At 36.8% G+C, this 20,895-nt stretch overlaps 2 protein-coding genes across 4 annotated transcripts; both read right to left on the bottom strand.

Moving 5' to 3' along the window:
* Window positions 1-132: 132 nt before the first annotated feature.
* On the bottom strand, window positions 133-2,256 carry LOC137712171 (protein GAST1-like). The gene is made up of 4 exons (XM_068451295.1): window positions 2,185-2,256; window positions 1,554-1,616; window positions 1,374-1,407; window positions 133-314 (listed from the first exon to the last, which is right to left on the bottom strand). Exons 1-4 carry the CDS (start codon window positions 2,254-2,256, stop codon window positions 133-135), a joined length of 351 nt encoding a protein of 116 aa, XP_068307396.1.
* Window positions 2,257-12,857: 10,601 nt separating this feature from the next.
* Window positions 12,858-17,858, bottom strand: LOC137713091 (N-acetylglucosaminyl-phosphatidylinositol biosynthetic protein gpi1-like). Of its 3 annotated transcripts, XM_068452344.1 has the most exons (9): window positions 17,611-17,858; window positions 17,137-17,433; window positions 16,872-17,012; window positions 16,683-16,786; window positions 16,368-16,589; window positions 15,232-15,726; window positions 13,473-13,888; window positions 13,245-13,338; window positions 12,858-13,167 (listed from the first exon to the last, which is right to left on the bottom strand). In XM_068452344.1, exons 1-9 carry the CDS (start codon window positions 17,791-17,793, stop codon window positions 13,056-13,058), a joined length of 2,064 nt encoding a protein of 687 aa, XP_068308445.1. In that variant the 5' UTR covers window positions 17,794-17,858; the 3' UTR covers window positions 12,858-13,055. The 3 variants fall into 3 exon arrangements, with proteins under 3 accessions (XP_068308445.1, XP_068308446.1, XP_068308447.1); XM_068452345.1 differs by lacking the exon at window positions 17,611-17,858 and having other exon boundaries at window positions 17,133-17,395; XM_068452346.1 differs by lacking the exons at window positions 12,858-13,167; window positions 13,245-13,338; window positions 13,473-13,888 and having other exon boundaries at window positions 13,897-15,726.
* Window positions 17,859-20,895: the final 3,037 nt, after the last annotated feature.

Below are 20,895 nucleotides of genomic sequence, written 5' to 3'. Positions count from 1 at the left end.
AACGCTGACATAAGCAATTATAATTTGAAAGATAATTGTAATTAACACTAAAAAAATCAACATGAACTTCGTCCTTTTTTATTTATTTCACTAAGGTGTACATAATGACATTTTTTGTGTGGAATGGCTGGTTCAAGGACATTTGGGGCCTCCTCTCTTGGTCTTCCAGTTGTTGTAGCAAGGGCAGAATTGCTTGTTCCCATATGTGCCTGGAGGGACGCACAAGCACTTGGCACAGCACTTTTGGCAGAAAAACAAACATGGCTTCTTGTACTGTGTGTTTGAGCATCTGGTGGTGCAACGAGGACCGCACTCTACAATGTTTATCACTTAATCAGCTTCAATACAAAAAAAATATTTAATCTACCTTTTTTTTTTTTTTTCATTTTTCCCTTTTTTTTGGTTAAAAGGCATTTAATTTTTAGAAAATTGCACGTAAAGTTACATTATACAACTATAGTTTTTAGAGAGAGAGAAAGTTTTTTATTTATTGCATAAAGGGGCAAATTCTATCCACGTGGCAAGTAATGTCATATACCTTTTTTATTTTAATTGTAAATTGTCTTTACATTGAAAATTTTACTCCTCTACGTTTCAAGATGAGTTTTTATTTTCTTATTCTCTCTCTCCTCTTTTTTTCTTCTCCACTCTTCTCTCTTCTTCTCTCCTCCTTCGTCTTCTCTCTTCTACTTCTTCTTCATACTTCTCTCTGCTCCTCTTCTTCGAATCGTTCCCTAGATATATGGGTGTTTTTTTCCTTACATGAAAACTATTGGGATTTTTTATTTTGTTTTTTTTATTGTAGTATTTTCTGAAAGTATTTGATTTTGAGATTTTGATGATTTTGAGATTTTTTTTATTGTAGTCTTACAAAAATGCTGAAAGTTTGAAACTAATCTTGCAGAATTGTAGAATTTTGAAACTGATCTTGCAAAAGTGCAAGAATATCGAAACTGATCTTGCAAAAGTGCAAGAATTTTGAAACTAATCTTGCAGAAGTGCAAAAATTTTGAAATTAATCTTGCAGAAGTCCAAAAAATTTTGAAACCGATCTTGCAAAAGTGCATGAATTGTGAAACTAATCTTGCATAAATTAGTTTTTACAGATCTAAAATCAATTTGAAGTTTTTATTAATAGTGTAGTTTTGGACAAGTATATTAGGGGCATAGCTGGGATTTTAAAATTTTGGTTTGCTTGTTTTTTAGGTAGATTTGTTGGGGTTTGGGCTTTTGTCTCTCCTTAAACTGATTCAAAACTAGTAAAATTGTATGAAATGTATTTTGTGTTTTTGTCTCTCTAGGTAAAGTTTCCTTAATATTCTAAATATTGCTAATACGATTGTAATGTATACATGCTTAATTAGCATCCTTACCTTGAGGTTGAAGACTGCCTTCAGTGATTCCATTCTGAATTTCATAAGAGCAAGAGATAATTATAAACTTGAGATTTCATTTAATTAACAATCTAATATTGTAAAAAATGTATCTAAAACTGAGGCAGAAAAATCAGATAATTTAAAAAAGTTGCAGTCTGAAAAATATATAAATTTCACCATGGTATGGTTGTTACTGCTTTGGGGCTGCGGTGCTGGAGCTTCAGTGCCAGTGGTAGTAGCCTGCGACATTTTCAAGTATACTGTTAAAATTCAAGCAAAGGAATAATCTACATGCATGTACTCAATAATTTTAGTTTAGTTTTTTTTTTTTTTTCAATTTAAATTTAACACCCAATTTCTTTGCGAGTGTCTCGGGATATAATAATGTACATGCATGCACTCCATAGCAGTACTACTGAACAAAATATATACTTTCTTGTTTTCTGAATAAAACATTCTGCTTTGTTTTTACAATCCTACTGCAATGAAATTATCTCTGTTTCAAGTATACTGTTAGAATTCAAGCCAAGGAACTAACGGCAGGTTAAGATGGTCAACATGCAAAGAATTTTCATCTGACTACAACTCGCAGATCTTGCTAGTAGAAAGCAGGCATGTTATACAAATTTATAAATTTTTTTAATACAAGCGATATTTCTACTCTAAACTATATTAAGTGAGTTCAAATTTGAAATGCAGTGGGGCCGACAACAACCCCACACTTGCATGACGAGGTGTATACATATGTGTGTGTATGTACAATGATGCATATTTATCTCTAGAGGGAGAGAGATGAAAGATGGCTTACATGGTTCTCTACTGTTAGAGCAAAGAACAGCATAACAAGGAAGAACATCACAAAATTTAAAGCCTTTGCCATTGGCGGCTGTACCAGAAAAATAAAATTCTTGAACTCAAGAAGCAACTAGCTGCAGAGATAGAGAAGAGTGAGAATTATATGTTTTCCTGAACTGTGGCCCTGTGGGTGGAGGTAGTCATATATATAGGGCTATTTATATAAAAGAGAGAATTCTATGTATGCCCTTTGTATAGAAGGGGATGTAAAAACAGAAATGTTTAGTAATAACAGAAATGCCACATGGTACTATTTCAGTAGTGGAGTTTGTTAGTATAGTAGGGGTATTATTGTAATTATGATATATGACTATATAAGGGGTTATATAGCTATCATTTTCTTAAGTTCAGTTGCATACATTTTGTCTAATCAATCAATACAATCTCACTTGTTTCTCTCTACCAATTCATTCTCTTTCTCTGTACCAATTCTTCATCTTTTGCAATGTAATAAATATGGTATCAGAGCCACCAAGGCTCACGCCATGGATCTTGGTGGTCAATTCCTCTTCTATCTTTCTTCATTACTTTCTTTTGTTTCCACGTATTTCCGTATTCGTAGTTCATATTTTTTTAGTCTCTGGATTTTTCTTTTGTAGTTGCTTGGGGATTTTGTTTTCGCTCTTCCACCGCATGATTTGTAGTTGCTTGGTTCTTGTGGATGATTTGCTATTCTTGGTGGAGTTTCTTGGTGCTAGAATTATAGGGTTTCAGTAGAGCAAAGGTTTGTGCATTCTACCTGTTTGTTGATTTGCGTCAGTGAGAATTTCTTTCTGTTTGATGAATTCCAAGGCCGATTGTCATCGTCAACTAGTTTGCTTGTCGGTTTCTTGAAGAATTGTTGATTGTGGAGGCTTAAAGATTTGGTTTTGGTTCAATTTCTGGTGCATATCAGGTGATTCGGTTCTTCGAATTCATGCATATGTCTATAATATTGTTGAGACGATTTACTGTGTTCTGGGTAGTGCAATTTTTGTGATGCTTTCGATTTATGCAAAATCAGGGGTTTTTGTGATAGTTGTAATCTTGAAATTTTCATATGCTGAAGTGTAGTCTGGTGATATGATGTATATTCATCCCAAGAAAGTGTTATTCCTTATTGGTTAAGTAAGTGTAAATTATGCATAGTGCACAGGAGTATCAATCTCTTGTTATATCAGATTTTTTTTACTGTCAAAGAAAGTGTCAGTCTTTCTTGGTAGAAATCAGTATAATTTTTTGTTAAGTTTCATGTCAGTGAAGTGAAAATGAGTGTGATTCTCCTTGGTTGATTTGGGTTCTTGGAGTGTTATTCTCCATTTGGTTTATTGGAGTGTCATTCTCCTTGGTAGATTTAGTTTCTTGGAGTGTCATTCTCCTTAGTTGATTTGGTACCAGTCTCTGTCAAGATTTAGGAGGGATAATTTGCATACACAGTGAGTGTGTTACTATGGCTTCTCAGTTCACAGTCAAAAACTTGTTGGGTACGTTCAGACCAAGATCAGATTTGATTGTATTGCTAAGCTCATTAATAATCAGGAAAGCCTTGCAATCTTGCAGATTCACATACAGTGAGAATTCGGTCCTGCTCCAGATGTAATACTACCTGGTTGTGACAATTTGGGAAAGTAAGCACAGTGGGCACTGTCTCATCCCACCATAACCTCGCAAACGGTCTTTTCCAGCTGAAGAACCCGTTTCTGAAGCGGATTCACTGGATACTGCTCTTCACCACAACCTTTGTCATACATTCAAAACGTCTTGCAGTTCCCGATCAATTTCAAAGCTCTAGCTAGCTCAAACTTCACTTGGCTACACCAAGTTCAGTTTGAGGGGGGAGTAATAACATAATTGTTTAGTAATAACAGAAATGCCACATGGTACTATTTCAGTAGTGGAGTTTGTTAGTATAGTTAAAAGGGTATTATTGTAATTAGGATATATGGCTATATAAGGGATTGTATAGCTCTCATTTTCTTAAGTTCAGTAGCATACATTTTGTCTAATCAATCAATACAATATCTCTTGTTTTTCTCTACCAATTCATTCTCTTTCTCTATACCAATTCTTCATCTTTTGCAATGTAGTTAATAGGATGTGTGTGTGTCATATATATTGCCATGCATGCAAGTAAGTTCTAGGGATCAACATTATTTTTATACAACTTAGTTGTTTTCAACATGTAAGACGCATAAAGTCTAGGCCGCGTACTGACAGAAACGACCAACTTACCACTTACAGTTTAATAATTACTTTACATATAAAACGGCCTTCTTTTGGTAAATAAGAAAAACGCTTTAGTTATTACCCGAACAAAGACGAGGTCAAGAAGTAATTGCATGTTCAAGTTTTGTAGTTGAGAATTATTGTGAGAACTAGCAAACACTATATGATGAGTCCAAGAAATGAGAAGAGACAAAAAATAAATAAAAAATTCTCTTTGAATCCACGAGATCTCAAGTCACATGTGATGAAAGTCGAGAACCACATGATTCTGTAAGCAACAGATTGCAAGTTTTCTTTTCCATATAAGTTACCTAAAAAACTAGACCAAAAGTTTACTTAATTAATTAGAACTGCATGACAACTATTAATATTAGTGAAAAACGTTTCAAGATATCAAATATTTGAAAGAAAAAAAAAAAACTACATTTATTCTGATAGGATCTTGAATATATATCATTGATCGGTATATGTTGCTTTCCTCAAGTTTTAGTGATTCTTCTCATGCATGTGAATAATAGTATTGTGAAAGCGATAGGGAATATAGGATGCCACCTCACACATGTGTACCCTCACATGTCCCTGCTACTGTTAGGCCGGTTTCTAATGGCCAACATATATACAACTGATGAAATCAACAGAATCGTTAGAGAGTGAAACATGCAAGAACATAAAACTATTATATATAACAACCATGCATGCACTCACCTCTCATACCCGCTTCTCTGTTTGTCCTCACAGGAAGGCATTGCCAGTACCGTAGAGCCCTTTCGATTGGTCTAGCTTAACTCAATGCCCGTGACCAATTTTGTTTGCTCCCTCCCTATATCTTTTTCTTTCTGTTTTTTAATTAATTCTTGGAAATGTGTATGCGTGTGTGTGTGTGAGCGAGAGAGAGAGCCAACATGAACCGTATGGGAACTAGAGTTTAGGTGTTGAAATCAGTTATGTTAGTTTGATCTCGTGAACCATTCACGTATGATAGTTATGAATTGTTGTCGTTGCTTAGACAGCATCCAAGGAAAAAATCCACAAGAAAACCAAAAAAATGTTGCCAGGCGTTACACTATATGGTGTTGAAATCAGTTACTTTAGTTTGATCTCGTGAACCATTCATGTATGATAGTTATGAATTGTTGTCGTTGTTTAGACAGCATCCAAGGAAAAAATCCACAAGACCAGGTGTTACACTATAGGATGTGCATTTAGTGACGAAGTCAGAATTTTATGTGAAGATGAGTCTTTTCACAAATGTAAAAAAATGGCGGGTAATAATTACAAAACTATTAACCACATCATAACACTACTACAATAAACAGTTTTTGCTACAAACAAAAGTTCATCACATAAAGTCAATTTCCGTCGCATAAACATTGGCTCGACGAAAACTTTGTCACCCAGACATCGTCGCGCAAGGTTCTTTCTGTCACATCCTGGCCCGGGGCGGATCACTTCCCGGGCCCGCTCCACCACCGTAGCACGATATTGTCTGCTTTGGGCTTACCATTCCCTCACGGTTTTGTTTTTGGGAACTCATGAGCAACTTCCCAGTGGGTCACCCATCATGGGATTGCTCTAGCGCCCTTCTCGCTTAACTTCAGAGTTCCCACGGAACCCGAAGCCAGTGAGCTCCCAAAAGGCCTCGTGCTAGGTAGGGATGGGAATATACATTTAAGGATCACTCCCCTGAGCGATGTGGGATGTCACAATCCACCCCCCCTTAAGGGCCCAACGTCCTCGTCGGCACACTCGCGGCCAGGGTTAGGCTCTGATACCAAATTGTCACATCCCGGCCTGGGGGGGACCACTTCCCGGGCCCGCTCCACCACCGTAGCACGATATTGTCCGCTTTGGGCTTACCATTCCCTCACGGTTTTGTTTTTGGGAACTCATGAGCAACTTCCCAGTGGGTCACCCATCATGGGATTGCTCAAGCGCCCTTCTCGCTTAACTTCGGAGTTCCCACGGAACCCGAAGCCAGTGAGCTCCCAAAAGGCCTCGTGCTAGGTAGGGATGGGAATATACATTTAAGGATCACTCCCCTGGACGATGTGCGATGTCACACTTTCCATGACAAATAATGCGTTCGTCACCTCAAAGATAGGGGAATGAAGCGTACCGTGGCACCAAACTAAAAGGTACGACAGCTTGTTGCCCCGTTGAGTTTACGGCAACAACTAGTCGTTAGGTAAGACCCAGTGTGACAAATTTTTTCATTGAGTAAACAAGGATGCTACAAAATTTGTCCCATAAAATTTGGGTTTCAAGTACTTTAATATTTTTGAAGTACGAAATTTTCGTTGTTCAAGGTGCTGCGCGACGAAAGGCTTCCTTTTAATCATATGCAACGAAGGTCTTTCGTCGCGCAAAGGTATTTTTTTTTTAATTTGTTTTCCTTTATTTATGATTTAACTAAATTACATATTATTTTTTTTTGGGTAATTATTTTAATTAAAATAAACAATAATTAAAAACAAAAAAAAAATTATTTGTTTATAATATATATGAAAATGTATGTACATGCCGAAATATTTCTATAATACCCGAATATAACAAAAAATACCAAAAATGACGTCAAGATCTGCTGGGTGGAGCAACTACGAAACAATTTTATAATACCAACAATTCTACTGTTGCGTCTCTGATTTTGACTTTGTTTGTCTTTCGTACTTGTTTTTTTACGCCCTTTTTCTTTTAACTTGAATAGGATCTTTAAGCACCTTGGTTTGAGAACTCCTACCTCCCTTTTCAGTTTGTTTTCTTTTCCGACCACGGTTACCATCTAGGGGTGGGTACGGGCTAGGCCGGGCCCAAATTTGATGGAATTGGACTGGATTGTTTTAAAATGCAATGGGACAAGCCAGGCCGGTTATAGGAAATTTGAGTTTCGGAACTAGACCTAACTCGACCCGTTTAAAACAGGCTGAATTGGGACGGATCCAATCCATTTTTTTTCCAGGATAGTTGGATTCAATCAACAGCTTCGTCAAACAGTCAGATTCAACAATTATCACATTCTCCAATTATCAAAATCACAAAAACGCAATATTGTGGATACATAATTTCATCAATTAGTTAAAAACAAATAAAATTTCCAAATTTTTCAATCACAAAAAGTGTTCTTCCTCAACACTGCAACAATGAACACACATATTGATAAACATGTCAGTATTAAGCCACCCCAATATTTGCCCACCGATCCCCAATGCCCTAAATCTAAAAATTCTCATAATTCCAATCTCATTTAAAAACAAAAAACAAAAAACAAAAAATAAAATAAAATAAAATGCAAAGCTTCAAAATTAGAAAACTAATCAGTCGATTCCATCATCAGATAACTAGAAATTATTAGGTCCACACCCTCAAAATTCCTATATCTAGAAAACCCTAAATCCTAAATCTCTAACAATCAATACCTTAGAAAACTTCAAACAGAATAGCAGAGTGGTGGTCGAGGTTAAGAAGATATGATGGTGGTGGTCAGAGTAGGGAGAGAGAAAGACCTTGAGGTCGTGTCTCAAGTTTGGTAAATTGGAGGATAGAGTTGACAGAGGAGAGACCGAGAGACCGAGAGACGAGGGACGGCCGAACGAAGTAATACGTAGCTGCTGCCGTTGCGAATTCGAGTCAAGAAACAAGTTCGATACTTTGATTTGAGTCTTCGAGGAATCGAGAGAGGCGGAGAGACTCAAAAAGAATGAAAACGATGGAGAGAGAGTAATCTAATATTTAATAAATACATGGTGGAGATTTAATCTCATATAATGGACAATTGAATCGGTCCTGCCCGGTGGCCCATTTTCTCATATATTGGGATCCGCCCCCACCCCACCCCATTTTGAGTTTACAATATTTGGACCCACCATGTACCCGCCCCGAACTGCATGGACCCACCCCGACCCGCGGGTACAAGGCCCGTTTGCCTACCCCTATTACCACCACCTAAAAAGTTGAGCTTCGTATCCTAGGATTTCAAAGCCCGAGACAAAAGTTGGGTATCTTCCTCTGACATCACAGCCTTGTGAATTAAATCAAAAGCTTCTATTGAAAACTGAGCTCTTTTGGACAAGGTAGAATTGTCGACATGTTTGCCGACTTCTTTCCCTTCTGTGTCAAACATAATGTTGGATTTGGCGGTTTGAAGCCACCTTTTTAGTATGTAACATTCCGGTAACAACTCTATTTGTTCCATTCTCAAATCGACCAATATATATCGACAAGGAAGTCCCCAAAACTTCATCTCTTTGCAGCTGCATTTGGCATATCCCGAGATCATATCAACCACCAACCTCTTCATCTTTGTCACCCTACAGCACTCTCAAGTACTTTGTACAATGCCTTATTGCCATCCCACCACTGTTCCCTTAAGAAACAATTCAAACTCTTCAATTCCTCACTTAAAAAATTTCAAACATAAATCGTGTGTACAATTTGGCCAGTTGAGTTTCCATTGAGGTGCAAAGCTGCAATGGAGGGGCATGGTTTTCATCATTAGGTTCACCAACCACCTCTTTCTGAAATTGCCGTCTAAAAGCTCGATTTAACGGAATGATGAATTCAATCAAAGAGTGCTTCATATGCACATATTGCTTGAAAAAAGAATGACAACTCTCGGCATGTTGACTGCTTGACATTCCGACTAAAAAGCGTGCTTACAAAATGCCGGAACCTTCCACACAACTTATAAATGTTCTTAAGCCACGTTTTATTAACCTGCTCATGTTCTTCTACCAACACCTTGCACCTTCCCTCAAATTCTTCTTTGCTTTCAATATCTCATATGCAAGCATGCAAATCCTTGAAAATCCTTGAAAATCCTTGAAAATGTCCTTAACCCAACCCTTGTCATTGAACTTATTAATAATGTCATATGCACTACTGATGAAATGTGGTTGGTAGTTTGTTGACAATAGCCTTTGCTATAACTCCATCTTGATCTATAGTTATACTTTTGGCGACTCACTCGGTTGAGCTTTAAGCATTTCTTCAAACAACCACTTAAAGATCGTGGTTTTTTAATTTTTCAAGAATGCACAACCCAATAATACCATGGTTTAACCGTCGTTATTAACTCGTAACAAGTGAGCAAATATCATCACGTACACATTGGTATTGCAAGTGGTGTCAAACACAATCTCATCACCAAAATGGCAATAAACACGTCATGACTTAGCATCCACCCAAAAGGAATTCTTTAAGTGTCCCGCCTTCGTCAATCTCTATCTTGAAATAAAATAAATCATTCTTCTCTTTCTCATCCTCAAAATGCTCTTTCAACATTTTCGTATCATGCCCGATTAGATGAGTTTGTAATTGTTGTTCAACGTAATACATATTCTTAGGATGCAACCAATATTTCTAATTCCTCCATTTTGCACCTCCAACAAACCTACTTGTTTACTTATGGGAGTATTGTCCTATGCACATTGTTCTGGGAGTATTGTCCTATGCACATTGTTCAATCATCACCTTCATTGCCTTTGAAACTCAACGAAGTGATCTAAATAAGTGCGATGCACTTGACATAGGGTGATTGTGTCAATCATTGAAAACTGTTACACCAAATGTTTCACAATCAATTCCCTTATTCAACGCAAGTTTCGCCTTTGCACTCAGTTCTAGCATCTCCCCTCCTACCTTTCATATTAGGTATAGGATTAGTATCCACCCTCTACTTGCCTTGTTTGTAACAAACAATTTCTTAACCAACTTTCACCATACCTGGACTTTTTACTACTATGCTTATGAATCTCAAACCCCGTTACAAGTGCATAATTGTTGTAAAAAGCATACCCTTCATCCAATGACTAAAACTCCATTTCTAATTTCGATTTCAACTCATCGTCTACCGTTTTGAAAAACTAATTCAACCCTCCCTGCACAACATTGATCCCCCACATCTACATCCTCTCTTTCCATCATAATTTTGTCTGTTTCTAACTCATCCCCATCGAATTGCACTTCTATGTCTACCTGTTACCAATCTACACAACTTATCACAACCCAGCACAAGTGGTGCACATATGTATCTAAAATCCAATTTCACAATTTCAACCAAGTAAAATCCCAGAATTATACAAACCAAAATGGAATGGAAATTGGTTATACCAGAGGTTCTGAAATTCTTCAAAAAGTCACCTTCACAATCTTGGTTTCTTCACAACTTCTGGATGAACCACCATTGTCAACTTCAACACAAGCACAGCTTTACATGAAATCGAACCTTGACATTCTTCACCACCTCCCTCTCTCTGCCTCTCTTTCCCGACGAAGACAACCCTAATATCTCCCTCTCTCAATGACAAAAAAAAAACCCAGTAAACCAAAAAAACTAAAGGTATAAGATTACCTGGTCACTGCCACAATGCAATTTCAATCCAACTAAAATTGGTTCTTCAGCTCAACTCCCTCTCAGCCTCTTTTTCCCTCTTCAGCGCGCCAATATTACCTCAACTATCCGCCTACCCCTTTCTCTTTGGCAACAAGATGCCCAATGAAGAAAAAAAACATTAAAGGTATAACATGATTGGGTCACAGTCGCAACACATCTTCAATCCACCTCAAATACAATCCTCACCCCAGCTCACACTTTGCGTCTGTTTCCCTCTTAAACATGCGAACTCTCAGCCCCCCCCCCCCCCAACCTTTTTCTCTCCAAATAAAAGATACATAGTGAAGAAAAAATAATTTAATTCCAACAGATCACACCAATCCAGTTCTACCGTGAGATTAGCAAATCAAGATCGTCTGATTCTCGTCTGCACGCAAGGTCCGTTTCTAAGGTCTGCACCTTAGAAATGGCCAAAGGTCCATATAGATTCATTAAGTTCATTTTGGACTTTTCAAATTGGGTGGACAAGTCCAGTAACTTTTGACTTAAAAGCATAAAAGAGCATATCTAATGGAGATCCCAAAAGATAAATGTCAAATGTTAATCTGATGGCTGATGTGGCAATATCAGATTTTCTGTACTCTAACCCATATGTTTTTTTTTCACAAAGATATTATATACACTAAGGGGAAGGAATGGGCTTAGCCTCATAATGGGCTAGCCTAACCCATATGTTTTTTGTTATAAATAATATTTGTATGACCTATTTTAAAAAAGAAGTCGATTAAAATAACTTTTCAAGAATTATAACTGTAGCATTAATGGGATCCACAATAAAATAGTTAAATAATTAATTGACAGCACTTTTTCGTATGTTAAATTTGACAGCAAACGACTCATATGTCAATCCACGAAGGTTAACATATCGGTTGAAGCTTCTTTCTACCTTCAAATTTGATTGTGTGACATTCCACTTAGAATTTGACATATCCTTTTGAGATGGTCTAAACATAAGTGAGGTCGTCATTTAGCATAGGTTCTTGTATAAGGAAAAACAAATGGAACGTCGTTGTTTGGCTTAGGTTCTTTTGTAAGAAGGCTATTCATCGTCTTCTTCTCTTCTCGGGTGCTGCCATATTTGTTTTTCATTGTAGTTGCCTAGGAGCTCAGAAGATATCGTTCCAATTTTTCCATTAAAAACTCAGCAAGGCTGCAGCCCGCCAAGCACTGTCCTGCCAGCCTAGGCTACTGCAGCCTAGCTGCCAATTGAGTTTTCCAATTTTTCTGGAGTTTTAGCCTTAATCAGAGCGGCTAACCGCTGTCTAACACCTAGGCGGCCGCCTAGGCTGATTTTTAGAACACTCATATCTATCACAAGCACGAAAGTCAACAAAAAGTCAATAATTACCTTAAGAGGCATTTTTGTCATTTCACAATTTCAAAAACTAAAATACACAAAAATTGGAGATTTAAGCACACGTCCAGCCATCTTTTGATTTAGAGCATAGTAAGCTTTTCACACATGGAAACAAAACAAGAATAAATGTAGGTCGGCATCAGCTCAGTTTTATGCAGCAATCATAGCTTTGAAACGTGTGGGCTTTGCTTCTTTACAAAAGTACTGGTCTACACTTGAGATCTGCAACTTAGGCAGAACATGAAGCTTCCAAGTTTAATACCATTTCGTAACGTTTCTGTCTGCTTTTCAGTTAGCTCTCTGCCGGCTGAATTGTGACCTAACCAAGCCCAACAATAGCTCTGTCACTCGATTTAGTGCAATGGAAATTCTCCCCCGCACATTTTAATTCTCGACCGAACCGTTCACACCTGTTATCAATTATCTTTGTACGGGCATATGGGCGTCAGCCCGTGACTTGCAGTTGCAGGTGACGATCCCACTGAAAGGAGACAAGCAGTGTTATAGCTCGATTCATCCCAGTTGAACCCTCCACACCTGTTATTAATTATCTTTGGTCAGAATCAACTGGGATCTATCACCAAGAGCACACTTCCGATCGCCTGAGACTTGAATCACGTCAATTACGCAACAGAGCAGACAGTTTAGATGAAACAGATGAATTAACTATAACAAATTTAAAAAATAACTTGGTTTTCATTTACCAAAAAAAACCTTCATCCTACAATCCTTCAAAATTGAATCGGATATGTTGCCTGTACGGTCCTAAACATCGATGAACAACAAAATTGGTTTACATGGAAGAACAAAATTTCAGGTTAGGTTAAATAAATGCAGTTAGGTGTTAACTGGCAGCAGCAAGACTGGTTACATGTCACGCTCTATAGCATACAAGAACTGCATCGCGGCAGAGACGCCAATACTCTTTGTAGGAGATCAGCATCCACGGAAATTTTGGAAGATCAGTTCCAATTGAAGATGGAATCCTGGAATCAATTTATTAAAAATTTAAAATTAAAACAGCCATGAAAACGATCAAATTTGAATTCAATTTTCAACTCACCGTCTGCCAGTGAGTACTCCATAAGCTGCAGTGGCAACCAATGTCCGAGGTTTCCCAGAAAGAACCTTCTTGTAGTGAGGCATGACTATTTGTCCTGGTATATATATTCCATCAATATAGTTACGAGAAAAGCCAAGCCCGAGTAATTAACATGTGAAACTTTCAGACTTAATATACAGCAAACTACAGAAATATCACTAATGCACTAAACAAAGATCAAGCTCTCACCTACAGTCAAGAAGTTACTATGAAGAAATGAAACCACCATAGATGATTTTTCTCCAGTGAGGCCCTTTCCGGGCTGCAGTTTCTCTGACGGTGAATTAATATCCCTATGAGAATCAATTCCACCACTCCAAACAGATACAATTTCAAACCATATCCCAGATGGAAATCTTCTCGGCCTCACCAACCAAAGGAAAATTTTGATATATGGTGTGGCATGAATGAAAGATATAGTGACTTCAATCAGTATACACATAAGGCTGATAGTTGTGTTCATAATGGTAAAAAAGATGTAAAAAACAGAAGTTGTCGGTAATAGAAGTAGGAGTGGTGTGAACAGAAGAGATCCAACGATGTGTTGCTTGACAGTGTAGTCATAGCTATCTAATCTCTGACGAAGAGGATTCCACTTTCGGCCCCTGAAAAACATCCAGTAAGTACATGAGCACCTAGATGTAGTAAAACAGCAAAACAATTACTGATAAAGGACATATTTTACTTATACCTTCAGCTATATACAATTGAAATTCTAAATTTATAATTGAATTTTGGCCAGGTGTGTGATAAAAAGGGAGCTTTTCTCAGAACACATACAGACGTAACATACATATATGAGTATATCAACAGATAAATGGATATAAAAAGCACAGCAATCTCTTCTAGAAACAGGATGTTACGCGTACTTTTATTATAAAGGGAAACATACACAAAGTTAGTGGATCCAAATATTTAACATTTTAGCTTACACGAACATGACTCTGCTACGGGAACCAAGAGGTGATATTAATAAAGTGACTGCAGTTTTGAGTGCACGCTAGTTGTTAGGTCGATATGTTGTAATAAAGTGCGAACAGAGTAAAGCGCCTAAATGCAATGCACTTGAAAGTAACATGCTGTCGGACTGATGCAAGAGATAGTACTGTGGTAAAATTTGACTGCATACATAAAAACATATATTATGCTTCAAAGCACAATTGTTACGGGGTTTCCAATTTCATTTTTTAGCATTATGGGCATTCTTATTGCAGATGGCAGCTGCATATATGGAAATCTAATACTACCGTACAATCAAATCCGCATATAAAAGCACAGTAGCAACTAGCTTGACAAATAAAAAGGTCAAGGTTAAACCAACGAGTAAAGTTCCATAACGACAGTAATCAGGAACAGAGGTGCCTCTTTATTGGAAGGTTGGCTAATAGCAGAACCAGGTCAAGTCACACTTTCCTTGTAGTTTAGCCTGCTTTCCACATAAATCCCTGTGCTTCTAAATCTTTTCAATTTCATGCCTATCCCTTTGCTACATTTGCAAATTGAGGACAAAACAACTGCATCTAATAAATTAACGGAGTGGTGATGTAGCAAGGAGGTAGATGTCTCTAAACATACGTATCATATAATTTTCACGTTGCCAGACTGATCTACATTTAGTCCTGGATTGCAAATGTAATCAAAATACCAGTGTTCAATTAAAACATATTTCAAGTACAGGGAATTGCAAAATGAGCAAAACTGCAGGAACTACAAGTGTAATTTGACTGAAGAACTATGTATTAAAGACCTACAAGTCCAACCAGCAGGTCCTGAATAAGCATATGACATGTCTTAAGGGATAGAAAATAGGTTGGTTAGAAAAATGACCCTATCGCATGTATACAATAACCAAAAAAAGTAAAAACGGCCTGTATTTTGTTACTGCAGCTGGTGTCGTGTGAAGTTTTAAAAACTGAAAAAGGAAGAACAAGACATCACAAAATAATACCTGAAAAGGCGCCACAGAGCTGCTAATGCCTGTATCTGAGTTGAATATAAAAGCGATATCAACCAATGAAGAGTAGACACATGCAACGTTGCTAGTGCAATCAAGTCGATTATCAAAGCAGCAGGTATAGTGACCCCAAAAATGATTCCTGATATGGCAAGTCCTCTAATGAAATAAAGAAAGTGGGACACCAAAAAGATCCAAATGGTAGACCAAATCTGGATAGCAGTTAAAGAAATCATCCCAAGAACTTCTGCCAATTCATTGTTTAACTTAAAACCTGCAGGTACCCCCATCAACCACACACAGCCTGAGCGCAATAACTCATTTGTAATGTCACTGGAAAATTTTAATATCCATATGCAAGCAGATTCTGCATGATACAACAGTACCAAACCAAACAAGTTTCCCAGAAGTACATCAACAGCTAAACTTGACCACATGGAATGCTTATGCAATGCAGCTTTCTCCGCGTATTCCACACTTGATAGTGACCTTTCAAATCCAGAATAAGGTGATGAAATAATTGCAGTTTATTCAGGAAAGAAATAAGAGGAGCCTACTACCACAACAACAACAAAGTCTTATCCTACTAAGTGAAGTTAGCTATATGAATCCTAGAACACCACCGCGCTCAGTTTTGGGCCAAGTCATCCTTTAGCTCCATGTCTTTTCTTAAGTCATGGCGATGGAACTACCAGAAAGAAAGAAAGAAACGGCGACGGAACACAAGAATGGTGATGAAAAAATACGAAACAAACTCTTCAGTAAATGTCTATTGGATATAAAAGGTTACATGTAACACAAGAGAAGTTGAAAGGGTTATTGTTAATGCAGTAAAGTAGTTGATGGAAGAGATCAGGTAAACGGGTCAATCATGGTCTTAAACAAACCTAAATTTCAGCCAACAAAGTACAGATAAAAAACCCTGAACACTTGCAGGGTAGAAAATTTATAAATAGGAAAAATTTCTTATAAACCAAACTGAAGCGAAATCTAATAACATGTTTGGATTTATAAATTTTATCCAAAATTAGAATGCAAATGAAAGGGAATTTAATGCCCAACTTATCAGTCAGACAACTCCACAGGATTCAAAACATATTCCATATTTGCAGTTAACATTTTCGTCTTACCTCATTCCATTATATTGAAGAAAGATTGGCCAATACAAGATCTGAGAACCACGGATTCTGATATTTATCCTTGAGCTGCTGAATACCTTTACTAATATAAGGTTTATCCATGAGTCTGATGCATAATTCAGAAGGCTATAGAGAAACTGAAGAACGACATAGAACAAAGTGGATATTGAAGCCACAGACATGGCGAATAGTTGCCATGCGAAGCCCAGAAACCTGAAAAGCCACAGAATGGGCATTTAAATACTGCAGATAATGCCGGGCATAAAAAGGAAAAGTAGTTGAGAGGCTGAATGTGTGAACAGATACATGTAAACAGTAGAAAAGCACACAAAAGACGTCTTGGGACCTATGCATTTTTCAAAAACAATTTCAGCGGTAGCGGAGCTATTAATTGCCAGAATGACTGTATCCTGCATTTAAAGAATATAAATAGCATATCAGTGTATTAACAAAGAAAAGTCCTAATCTACAAAAGAATTCTTACAATACTCTTACCAAATCAAGGAGTGGTTGCTTTTGGTGAAGTTCATCAACCCATTTGGGTTTTCTCATAGGCGCACTCACTTGCTCAAATGAATTCCAAGGATGTAATGAGAAATGGTGGGCACCATAGGTAGGAGTCTCATATAATATTAGCTAAATTTGATCAAATCAAAAACAGGATATTAATCACCAAAAAATAAACATGATGATCAACTATAAAAGATAACAGTTAAATTAAGTCCGACACATGCCATTGAAGCATTCACGACTTACATACGTGGACATCACATCGAGACACGAACTTCCCATTCCAGTGAACGTGATGCAGTTTAGGAATCCAAGTAAGGTCCTTTCCAATATGTTCTTGAGGATCACATAACATCCGAATCCAATAACCATTTCCCTCGAAATTTTCCCTACGTTGTCCTACCGATCCACTGAGCTTGTGGCACCCACAAGAAGAAAGAGATTGATCTTCTTCTATTTCGTCCTCAAAAATTTGACCCAATACACACATCATAGACTTATCCTGAAGCAACACAGGCATCCTTCCATTCGTGTCGCGAAGAATTCCCTGAAAACAATATATGATTTCAATATACCAATTTCCCAAACCCTACAAAATAAGCAAAAATTCATTGCATCCCAAAATTCAATCAACAAAGAAGCAGATTGAAACCAAGCCACATAAATTGCAGATATAAATTATCGAAATCTGATTAGCATTGATTATTTGAAGACGTTTATGTACCTGGAGGGTTGATTGGATACCAGAAAGCGCAAGCTCATTGCAGGCGAAAGCGACGACGACGTCGAGAGAAGACGGAGAGGAAGAAACGAACCAACCAAGCAAGAAATTGGAGGATGATGACGACGGTTTCCTCAATGAGAGTTGCTTTGGCCACCAAACCCTACATCTCCTTCCCATCATCATTGTGAGTATGGTTGCTGATTTCTGGGAGAATAGGAGACAACACAGGGATCTGGCTGGAGATGAAGACGAAGTGACCAAGAAGCTGTTTTCCAAATTTTTGATCTAAAAATAATAATAACACAAAACAAAATTAGAGGAAACTTTTTTTGGTAAAATAATAAAAACACAAAGCAAAATTAGAGGTATTTTCTTTTGTTTTTTGTATTTATTTCTCATTTGAGAATGCTTGTCTACGGAGGGAAAAAAGGATTGTTTGGAAGTATTTTAAAAATGATTGAAATTTCCTTTTGTGAAAGCGTTTTTAGGTTTTACTTGCATCTTTACTAAGTATTGATTTCAAAAATATTTTTATTAAAAGTTTTTTCAGTTATTTCAAAAACACTTCCAAACACACTCGTAATTACTCACAAGTGCTTATAGTAAAACTTGTAAAAGTACTTTCATTATAATCACGTTGAAGTCCTATTAAAAATTCGATTGCATCTAGCAAGTGTTTTGATGACCCTGAAATGCTTATAACTTTGTTTTAGTCAGTCATTTAATACTACGATCTAAATTATTTACCCTTTAATGTAACCACATTGTTTTATTTCAATAAAGAAAAAGTTTTGTTAAACTAAATTAGGCTTAAGTATAAAGTGTCCTTTGTTATGTGGTATTGTGCTCTCTCATTTGTATCTAGTTTTGAGTTCCTTTCTGGATAGTTCAGATTAATCTAAACTATATATTAATATAACCTTCTTTGTCAATCAAGAGAGGGTAAAAAAATTATTTAATCTTCCATCACAACAGCATTAAGGGCAGTAATGTAATTTTACAAAACAAAATTTTGCTAGTTTTTTGTTTAAGCATCACTTATAAGTGATTTTAACATCTCAATTTAAAAAAAAATAAAAAAAAACATAAACTTCTCTCTCTCCCCACTCTCACGTTCTCTTTCACTCTCTTCCTCTCTTCTTCAATTTTAAAAACAAAAACAAAAAATTTCACACACACTTTGTGTGGGCATATACTAGTTTGATGTAAAAAAACACAAATCTCCATGAGTTATCCTTTTTCATATTTTGTTTACTTTGAAGCTTCTTATTATATATTTAAATTTATTTCTCCACTCCTTAACGTAAATATATTGTATAAAAAAATTCTCACTTTATTACACCTAGCTGCAATATTATACATATTAAAAGTCGATTGAGCCAGGCACAGTTCAGCAATAGTGAAAGGGCATAAATGCCCTTGAATTTTTTGGACTTTTGGCCCTGCTGACTTGGTTTTCTACAATGAAATGTCATTTTTGCCCCCGCTAGGCGGGTTGTTTTCAGCTGGCCGAAAAGCCCTTCGCCTTTTTTATGGTTTATGATTGTGTCATGTGTTGCAGGGAGAAGGTGAGAATTGACTGTGTCACATGTTGGTCATTGTGTTGTGTTCTTTTTGGGCTTTATTTTGGTTCCTTTTCATTTTGTTTGCTTTCTTATTCCCGTTCCCACTTCTCTGTTGCTCTCCGTTTGTTTTTCCTTTTGTTCTCTACTCTCTACTTCCCTTTGCCGCACTTTTGTGGTTTCGTCTTCTCAACCATGCTTTTCTTGCTTCACAGCTATTTCCTTCATCAGACAACTCTGTGGTACGTGATTTTCTTTGCATTTTTATCTTCGTTTGTAGATTTTTGTGTTAGTTTGCAAAACGAGTTTTTTTTCTGTTGTGTTTAGAAAGATCTAGACTTTGTTGGTTTTTTGGTTCGTGGTTTAAATTTTTTGATGTTTGTTTGGGTAATTTTTGCGTTTTAAGCTCTAGGAGGAGTCGCTGCTTGTGGCGAAAGAGGTCTCGATTTCAGTTTTTGAACCAGGGGAGAAAATGGAAAATTTAGATAGGGGTTTGTCAAAAATTGAGAAATCAAAAAGGCTTTCAGGGGTTTCAGGTTGTATTTCTTAATGATCATGTCTTGTACTCATAATCAGCAACATCATCCATGGCTGCTTGCTAGAGGTTTTCAAAAAGTTGGGGCGAGAAAGAGAGTTTAATTATTTTGTTAGGGGGTCACAGGAAGATGAGAGACTAAACTGGGAAGAGAGAGAAATGATTTTTGTGTTTTTGTGTTTGATTGTCTAAATTGAGAAATCAAAGAGGCTTTTAGGGGTTTTAGGTCATATTTCTTAGTGACCATGTCTTTTACTCAGAATTGGCAACATTTTCCATGGCTGATTGCTAGAGGTATTCAGAAAGTTAGAGAGAGAGAGAGAGAGAGAGAGAGAGAGACTCTGGTTATTCTGTTATGCTCTCTTAATTTTATTATGTAATTTGCTTCTATGATACGATGATCTCTTCACTTGCTTTTGCAGATCTTCTTTGGTTCCTATGCTAGCTCTGTGTGTCTCCCATATCCAAATAATTTAGTTGAAAATCATTAATACACATGGAAATCTGAAAGGGTTTTGGTCTTTGGATGGGTTTAAAATGTTTGTTGGTGATTGGTTGTATTGTTGTCAAATATTTGTTGGATAGTTTGGAATGGAGAAGCTGGTTGATTTAGAGAAACTGCATACACATGGAACTTTGAAAGAGTTTAGGTCTTTGGATTGGTTTAAACTACTTTCTTGACAATCAAGAGTACTGTGGGGAACTTTGGGTGTTCCGTTGAACAATTTTTGTCATATTTTATCAATGTAAATGACACAATATTTCTTAACTTTTTTTGCATGTAAACAACCCAACGTTTCGTAATCTTTTGCATATAAGTACTGTTGTTGATGTTAAAACCAGGGTATCCCATTGTTTTCATGAAAATGTTTGTTATTTGCCGGTGTGATTGGAGGGATTTGCAATCCACCTATGTGTTTTGTGTTGTATATTGCATTTGAAGGTGTTCAATTTATGCAATTCTTATGTAGTTATCGAATATGTGCCATCTACATCTTTCGTTTGAAGTTTTTTTCCCCTTTTTTTACATCGTTTGCTTTAAATTTTTCTCTTTTTTGGCCATCATGTTAGCTGTTTTGGTTATGTGTTTGGGTTGTTATTTTCTATTTGTAGCTTCTGCAGCCCTTTTTTTTAATCAATTTTGGGTTCATACCGTCTGTTTTGTAATTTTGGTAGATACTGGTGGTT

This window comes from Pyrus communis, chromosome 13 (genome assembly GCF_963583255.1).
Source record: "Pyrus communis chromosome 13, drPyrComm1.1, whole genome shotgun sequence".
NCBI classification, from domain to species: domain Eukaryota; kingdom Viridiplantae; phylum Streptophyta; class Magnoliopsida; order Rosales; family Rosaceae; genus Pyrus; species Pyrus communis.
This window is presented reverse-complemented; position numbering and strand designations above follow the sequence as displayed.